The sequence below is a fragment of the Acartia tonsa genome, chromosome 5, assembly GCF_053477335.1.
Source record: "Acartia tonsa isolate MP-2025a chromosome 5, ASM5347733v1, whole genome shotgun sequence".
In the NCBI taxonomy this organism is placed as follows: Eukaryota; Metazoa; Arthropoda; class Copepoda; order Calanoida; family Acartiidae; genus Acartia; species Acartia tonsa.
The window spans coordinates 41807929-41817218 of record NC_137264.1 but is presented as its reverse complement, the minus strand read 5'-3'; the positions used below and the strand labels follow the sequence as shown (position 1 = coordinate 41817218).

The 9290-nt window shown below is 30.6% G+C and overlaps 1 protein-coding gene across 1 annotated transcript; it reads left to right on the top strand.

The window, feature by feature from the left end:
- LOC145319542 (uncharacterized) lies at positions 1-8932 on the top strand. The gene is made up of 8 exons (XM_080161730.1): positions 1-185; positions 712-829; positions 1564-1755; positions 4669-4940; positions 5042-5321; positions 6281-6555; positions 6648-6844; positions 8152-8932. Exons 1-8 carry the CDS (start codon positions 106-108, stop codon positions 8586-8588), a joined length of 1851 nt encoding a protein of 616 aa, XP_080017856.1. The 5' UTR covers positions 1-105; the 3' UTR covers positions 8589-8932.
- Positions 8933-9290: the final 358 nt, after the last annotated feature.

The following is a 9290-nucleotide window of genomic DNA, read 5'->3' as shown; positions in this document are numbered from 1 at the left end:
ATATTTTGTCTTTGAACTATGTGAATCTAAATCGTTATATATTTTAGAGGTCTTTAGACTGACAGGTTCCTGTAAATCACATGGTCCTGCTTAAGCCAGGATATAATGGGTATTCTTGATCACCTCCAAATGAACAGGATATTTGTATCCAAAAATATTCCAAGAGTTGCAAAAACAGCAAATAGGTAAGTTAGACATTTTTCAAGTTACTCTAGAGATTAATTACTTGTTCTGTAAAATTACACTTTCTTTCTATTTTCTCGTATTCATTCGAATCCGGTGGATAGGAACCGGTTCTCATCCATACGAAAAAAACATGTCTAGCATCGTATTATATCCAGCTTTCTACGAATATAAAAATGTACAATCATAAGATTCGGCACATCGGGGCTAAAAAAACCAGTTTTAATCTTATAATTTTACATTCTATATCCGCGGAAAGCCGTTTATAATACGATGCGAGAAATAACTATTATCTTTATATCCTTTTCCTCTTTCTTTTACTTTCAATTTAGAGAAGTGCAGCTATTCTACAATTAATACATGTTTCTCTTCCAATATGTCACTCAAGGATAAAAAAAACATACTCTATTAACAAATTTCAATTCAGTCTTTTACTAACCCACACTAGAGTACAGCCAAATATGCGTTCCTTGTCCCCCTTAATTGATTTTCCCAACCTCTAGAAGTAAAATAACATATTAATTTAAGGATTAACAGACTTGCAAATATCATTGGTGATGTTCCAGTTGAAGGGTGTACTGGAGCTAAATGTATTGGAATGGGCTTTATTGAAATGGCAAACTTTTATGTGAAACAGACAAAGAAGGTAAGAATTTTGAAACAAATATCCTAAAAAAATTCACTATGCTTTATGTCAGATTCTTAGTTTTAATTCTTTAAAAGAAACTTGAATATGTTCCATTAATATTAAAACTGCTGAAAGACTGCCACAAGAAGAGACCCTATAGTTATACCCAAAATTGTAAGCCTTCAGATCTAATAACAAAAAAGTACAGGCTCTTAAAATGACATTTTAGGGTGTTGAAAATCTTGAAAATATCAGAAATTTCATTATTAAATTTCACCAGCATTGCTGATTATATTTTTACAATAAAACACCTTTTTCATAATTATAATCTCTTGGAAAAAAATCTGTTTATCTTCTGTGACTGTTAAATACTAGCAACAAACAAATGTAAATGATATAAATGTTAAAGATTTTCAACTACCTAAAGTCATTTAAGATGCCTTAAACTTTTTGTTACTAGATCTGTAGGCTTCAAATTTGGGGTTTAATTGTGTCAGTCTTTGTGATGTATTTTTTGCAGGCTTCCTCCTCTATAAAACTGTTCTCCGCGTCCATAGCCTTATGTCCCACATGGTTTTACTGAAACTTTTAATTTTGTGTATGGCAAATGAAAATCCTTTTTTTATATTCTTGTCTATTTACAATCTGTTATTTAAAAAAAAGTCACAGCCATTCATAACTAGAGCAAATGTAGCAATAATGATTTAAGTACAGAAACACTTCTAACTACAACTAGAATACATATAATTTAGAATGTGACTAAGGCGTTTAAAAATGTGATTTCTGGAGTGTTCAAAAGGGTTGATAACTTGAAGGACATGGTTAGCAAAGAAGATCAAGAGTTTGTAGACTCTCTAGAGGAAGTAGTTGTAACTAAAGAGAAACTTGAAGAGCAAGAAAAGGATGGCATGATTGAATTGAAAAAAGACATTCATCTAGTTCAGGTAAAATTTTTGGGAGCAGGGAATTTCTTTTTAAGGGCCATTTATATAAGGAGGTTGGTGGTACCCTCCCCCAAAATAGTTGTAAACCTTCCCAGGACCTATGAAAAGCTACCCCATAAAAAAAGAACCAAATCGCGTCAGTGGTTGGCAAGATCCTTCAGTACACACACAAAGACAGACAAATATACTATTACTTCATTATAAGGATTAGCAGCTACGCTCTAAGAGCCCTTAAGGTGGGGGAGGGTAATTCGACCACTCCATTTTCAATAATAATTAAAAAAAAAAATTAAAAAAAAAAATTTTTAGGTAATTCTAGGGGCAATTTCTCTTGGGAGGTTGGTGGTACCCAAAATAGTCATAAACCTTTCCAGCTATCCTTCGTATAAAGGAGAACCATATCGGTTTAGTGGTTAGTGAGATCCTTTGGTACACACACACAGACCCATCATAGGCGTCCAAGGGGGGGGGTAATGGGCCATTTGGCACCCCCAAAATTTTTTGAACAATACCCCCCCCAAAAAAAAAATTATCCCTACCTTGGGGGTGCCTACGGCCTACGATTTTGGGGGGGGTATTTACCCCCCCCCCCTAAATTGAATGTTCTTAAAAAAAAAATTTTACTGAAAATTTTTTTTGGGGGGGGGATCTATGATGTAATTGTAAAGCACTGAAGATTCCATAAAATAGATACCTAACTAAATTAAATATTTCATTAAATAATGAAAAAGAATTTCTATAGGCGATTTCTTTTGGGAGGATGTCAGGGTGTCTCAAAACTAGTTATAAAACTTACCAGGACCTATAAGACGTTTCACTTTAAAGTATAATCATATTGGTTCATTGGTTAGTGAGTTAATTATTGTATTTTTATGTTCTAAAGAATGAGATACTACTATATATTTGAACTAGCGGCTTCGCCCCTAGCCTCTAGGGGCTTTGCCCAAGAGGTGATAAAAAAAAATTATTGCGAGAGACCATAAAGGACCATGGAAACTCCTTCAAAAAAAAAAAAAAAAAAAAAAAAAAAAAATGGGGGGGGATTTTTTGGTTTTTGGGGGGGTTGGGGGTGTCCCACCCCCCGAGAAAATAGCTTAAAACCACCACAGGACCAATAGGTAGATACCCTGAAGAGTAGAATCCGATCGGTTCAGTGGTTACCGAGATCTTAAGGGACAGACAGACAGACGGACGGACAGACGGTCAGACGGACAGACGGACAGACAGACATCGTTCTACTTTGTATTATAGATAGTAGTGGCGCCCTTAGCATCTAAGAACTCGTGTTTTCTAAAGGGTAAAAAGGGAGGAGAAAAAAAGCCTAAAACCACTCAAAGGATTGACCTATAATAGTGTGGAACCATCATGGGATCTATGTGAAGCTTTCCTAAAAAGGAGAACTCAGTATTAAAAGTAATGAAATCTGAAGCTATAGTCAAATAAACCTTACTTACTACTTTATGTTATAGGATAGTACTTATTAACTTAATAGATTAGGTAGGTGCTTTTTTTACATAATTAAATTACCCCCCCCAAAAATTTTACCCCTGGGGTAAATTAGTTTGGGGGGGGTAATTACCCCCCCCAATCAAATTTTACCCCCGGGGTAAAAATTTTGGGGGGGGGTAAAAAAAAATTTCGGCGCGCTTCGCGCGCCATTTTACCACCCCCAAACACGAATTACCCCCCCCCCCCTAAAATTTTTTACCCCCCCCCAAAAAAAAGCTTGGACGCCCCTGAGACCCATAGAAAACCTTTTATTTCTTTATTTATGCAATGTTGAGATAAAATTACTGTTTTATTCAATAAAAGTTTACTTAAATATTTGGTATCAAAAATATACTATCACATCTGTAGAATCATACTACAGAGTTGAAAATAAAGATTAATAACAAACTTCTAATTTATTTAGTGCCAATTTAAAACACATAAGATTAGGCTGTAAAGGAATTATTTTGTAAAATGAAAGCAAATGTATTATGCAATACAAAAATTTCATTTTTATTAAAAATGATGTAAAATAAGATTATTCAAACAAATTTTTTATAAATGTCTTTTAAAGTAGGTAACTTTATTGCATATATTAATTCTTTACATTTAAGATAAATCTATGTATATTATTTAATTATATTGGGAATAAGCCACTTTGTGAAAACACTGTTTATTTTTAATTTAAAGAATTCAAGCATTGTTCTTGGTTAATACTGAATGATTTTAAATTTGGATGTTAATTTTTAGATATTTGCTTCATCTTTTATTTTTAATACATTTTTATAAAAGAGCTATTTTTACTGTCATTATGTTTTAATCATATTACTAAGAAAAATTCTCTTTAAAGGGACTGTGAACGAAAAAATTTCTCATCAGATTATCAAACCATAACATTATTTCATTCATATTATCATTTTGACATAATTCTCCTTTTTTCCTAATGGTTAAGCCTACTTTTAACATAATTCTTGCCCTTAACCAAGGTTACTTAGTTACTTAGAAATTGATAAAATAAGCAATATTTTTTATTTAATATCAAATACAATAACAAAGCTAAAATCAGGTTTATTTATTAGTAACCAAGTAACTTTAGTTGGTCCATTTCTCGCCCACTTTTGATTACAAATAGTAAATGTGTTTTTCCATTTTTCCCTCCTAAGATGCTGAAAAATCAAGGCATAAATCCTTGCGATTTTTGTTCATAGGACGTTTTTGGTTGATTAGTATAGTGCTTAGAAAATGTTAAGATTTGATAACATGATGAGAAATTTTTACATTCACATTCCCTTTAGGCAAGAAGTTTACCCAAAAAGGAAAGAGACAAATGAAAAAAAAATTTAATTTGAAATCCTAATAAAAATTCTCAAATTTTCAAAAATGAAAAAAAAATTTCTAAGAGGATATTACCCTATTTTTTTTTAGGATCAAATAACAGAAATGAATGATATGCTCAATGACCTGACCCACATACCAGGCTGCAAAGTAATTCAAAGACAATACCTTGCTTTCATGGATAAAGTAAGTATGGATGATTGGAGTATCCACTTCAAGGATTTTAAAGCAGAATTTGAAAACAGTCGGGGAGACTTTACTTCTAGCAATCTCACAATATTTTTCAAAAGGATTTTGAAGTCCAAGTGTTCTAAAGACTACCAGCCTCTTAAGAAAGCTTTTATCTACATTTGGGATAGCAGGTACAATTTTATCTTGAATAATGAATTTACTACAATCTAAAATATAAAAACAAGAAAAAACTAAGTTTATAGGAAATATGTACCTTATCTATTTGTTACAGGGCAATGTACTTCTTTTTGAAATGCACATATTATCAGCACAGCCCTGGAACAATACCTGCAATGGATATTGAGAAGGCTTTAAATCATGAACTGGAACTTCTTGATAAAGATTTGCAGACTGCAGAAGATGCTATTCAGACTGTTTGCTTTGGATTCTTTAAGTCTCTTCTTATATGTAAGAGTTCTGGGAAGAACCTTTGGGAAGCTTTCATAGATGATCTGGATTGGAGGCAAAGAACAGCGTACAAATGCCTACCTGAAATATCCTTTTGGAACCAAGTAAATATCTAAAATCTGTATGTTTTTATATGTTAGATCATGTATGTAGCCATAACTCTATTACATGCTTACAAAAAAGATCCTTAGATACTACAACAGCTTATTTACAAAACCAAGTAATCAGTTTAGAAATATCTTTCTATTTCATGGAAAATTATTTAAAATACTTAAAATACCCAAATTTGGGTGTAAGTTTTCATATGTATGGTTACCATAAATCATTGGAAAAATAAATATTTTGTAATTTTCTCTCACTTTTAAAGTTTGATTCTATTCAATTAACTTTTTTAAACAGGATTTATGCAATAATTCTTAAATAATATGTATAATATTAGTTAGATATTAATTGTAACTAATAATTAGCAAATAAACAAAAACAGAAAGTTTTTTAATGTGGTAAAATAATGATTATCTAAATCATAATATTGTGGATGATGATCTTAAAGATGCTCTTACTCATAGTGATGATGACCTAGATGATATCAAAGTACATGAGCATTATGACAACTCATCTATTGAACTATGGTCCAACTTTTGTATTTGTAGCAGCCTCCAGTAAAAAGTTGTAACAAGAAATATAATCATTTTTTAAAAATTACAACATTTACCTTATGAATTGAAGAATTTTAAAACATTGATTGTATGTTTTGGGATTTCTCTTGATTAGAGAATGCTACAAATACAAAAATTTTACCATAATAGATATTACTTGGGCTTGTAAATAAGCTGTTTTAGTATCTTAGGTCGAAAAAGACCTTTTTTGTAAGCATTTTCATAGAGTTATGGCTATATACATGATCAAACATATAAAAAAACTTACATACTTTACATTATTTTTTTTCAACAAATAACTATAATTTTATAATAATTTAACAAATAACTTTAATTCTATTACAATTCAACTAGTAACTTTAATTAGATTACAATTTAACAAAAAGTTTAAATTGAAAAATTTGTAGGGTTTGACAAATGATTTTAAGAACTTGATGTCAAATGAAGAAAATTCCATGAAATGCTGTACAACAGTTATTCAACATTATGAAAATCTTACAAAGCAGGAAAGCATTTTAGACATTAAAGACAAGTTTCCAATACTCTTGAACCAATTAGAAGAGGGGCTGACTGACTATAGTGAAGAAGCTTTATGTACAAGTTTCAAGAAGGTATTCAAGGAAAAATGCCAAAATAGTTGGGACCCTTTGTATGTGGAATACTTTAGAATCAAGAGATTAAGGTATAAGGATTTATTATATTTATTTATTTTAGTTAAACTATAAACAATAACCCTGCTATGAGTTGTATAATTTTTTATGTAATTTTGTTTAGATTGATGTATTTGGATCTCAAGCTAACTTATATGACACACATTCACTCATCCGCCATAGATATCAAGAAGGAAGGAGATGAAGAAAAGAAACTTTTAGATAAGGATATGAAAACTGTTGACAATGCAATACAGAGAGTTTGTTCAGGATTCTTCTTTGCTGCCCTAACAGCCCATGCAGATTGGCCTCTCAGTCTTGGTAAAGTTTTAAAATCCTAAATATAGGAGTTTTGTTTCACATTTTCCACTGATTTTAATCCTACCAATAGTTTCTTATAATTTCATTGGCACATAGTATTGCTAAGTGGTGGTGTGTTTCTGTCTCAATTTATAAACATGTAGGCTGTTGTTGGGCCTGGCTGATTACAATTCTTTAAATATTAGTGGTTATTAGTAATAGAACATATTTTCCATTCTCTTTAGGACACTAATGAAAATTCTAAAAAAAAATCTCAATGTTTTAATTGTTTGTTTGATATGAAAGAACTGTAAAAACCGAAAGAGCAGGTTAATAATGGTTCCACTAATACCATTTCTTCTTGAGAGTAAAAAGTGTTTGAACTCATTCTAAATGTATTAATAATATGAACACCAGATTTAATTATAATGTATTTCACAAAAGTACTTATTGATAATTACTTCTGGCACTTATCCCTTCTATTTAAAGAACATTAATAAAACTCAATAATCAAAAAGTTAAAGGAAAGTATAATTAAAGATATATATTAACATCACTTTAGACCTTACTCTCTTCAATACTAGTTATTTTTATCACAAGACAGAATTTTCGCGTTTATTATATTGATTATAAAGATTCAAAAACAGACATCAATTTATTTGTAATACTTAATTTATGTTTCTTTTAAAATATTTTCTCGTATTCATTTGAATCCGGTGGATAGGAACCGGTTCTAATGAATACGAAAAAACTATGTCTAGCATCGTATTATATCCAGTTTTCTACGAATATAGAAATGTACAATCATAAGATTAAAACTAAACGGGGCTAAAAAAAAACTAGTTTTAATCTTATAATTGTACATTAAGAGATATAAGTTTTCCGGAATTTTAATGTAGGGATTAGATTTGAAATCTGCATCAAATTTTAAGGATTTTTTATAAAATTCTTTTTTGTAAAATTCTTTATCTAAAAGCGAAAATACATTTTAAGTTAATTAATTTTGACCAATAGGATAGGTGGATTTTAAACTACCTGCGCTCTAATTGGTTGAATGATGTACGACATCCAATCAGAGCGCAGATTTTTTAAATCCACCAATCACGGATGCCAAAATTAATTAACTTAATTTGTATTCCCGCTTTTAGATAAAGAATCATACAAAAAACGAATTTTATAAAATATCCTTAAAATTTGATGCAGATTTCAAATCTACTCCCTACATTAAAATTCCGGAAAACTTATATCTCTTATTGTACATTCTATATCCGCGGAAAGCCGTTTATAATACGAGAAATAACCATTATAACTTAATTTTTCTATTTTAGAATTTGTACCAGACTTTGAATCTTTCATAAAGGATGAATCCAACTTCTACAAGACATCTACACTTGGAGAAATCATGTATGGCGACAAGAGTAGAAATACAGCTAAAGTCAATATTTATAGAAATTCTCAAGAACCATTTGTACTTGTTCATAACTTTAAACATAAAAGTGAATACTTGTATAAAATGAATGAAAAAGAACAATTAAAAGAGGGTATGCACAGAATCAAATTGTCTAATAGAGACATTTGGATAGGATGCAGACTATTCTGGAGAGGTGACAGACAAGAAGATAAGGTGTTTAGGTTATACCAATTTAGTTCAAGTGGAAAAATAGTGTATGAAGAACGAGTCAAGGGTAAAGAGGACAAAGACTGGCGCACAGTATCTGTATACAAGTTCCATCCTGACACATTATCTTGGTCTAAATTGATATAGTTACCTAAGCAAAACATTATGCTTATATTTTTGTTATAAAATACTGATTATTATTGTAAATAATGATTGTTTGATAATAATGTATATGTATAATGTACTAGCTGCTTCCCAACCCCCAAGAAAATAGCTAAAACCATCACAGGACCAGTAGGTCTATTCCCTGAACTGAAGTGTAGAGCCCAATTATAGATGTATGTCTCTCCATATGTTTAATTAAGTAACTTGTGATTTATCCTGTTGTAACCTGTTCAAAAATAATAAATTAAGTTTAAAATGTTGTTGTTGCTGAGCTCCTTATGGACATAATTGTCATTATTTTTCATTATATTGACATGATCTATGCAAATAAATTGATTAGAAATGATTGAATATTTTACATCAGGTTTATTTTGTAATTGTATGTACATATATCTTGTTATAATTTTTATATCGATTTCAAACTTTTCATGATAATTCCTTTAATTGTTTGCTACAAATTAAAAAGCATAACAACTCTATTATCGGTTCAAGAGAGTAAGTACGTTCCTTTAGAATTGTAATAATTGTTATAGAATACATGCATAGTGTGATAGATTCCCTGATGAAATATTTCTCCCATGTAGCTAATATAATGATACCCACCTTACTGACCAATAAATGAGGATTATATTAGCAACCTAAATTAACGGCAACATTTCCACAATATTCACGTATTCAATATCA

What these genes read in the sequence shown, in the direction of transcription:
- LOC145319542 (XM_080161730.1), top strand. Translation starts at nt 106, where the DNA reads ATGGGTATTCTTGATCACCTCCAAATGAACAGGATATTTGTATCCAAA. An exon ending in AAGACATTCATCTAGTTCAG is followed by an intron (nt 1,756 to 4,668) that starts GTAAAATTTTTG and finishes ATTTTTTTTTAG; the next exon opens with GATCAAATAACAGAAATGAA. An exon ending in ATCTACATTTGGGATAGCAG is followed by an intron (nt 4,941 to 5,041) that starts GTACAATTTTAT and finishes TATTTGTTACAG; the next exon opens with GGCAATGTACTTCTTTTTGA.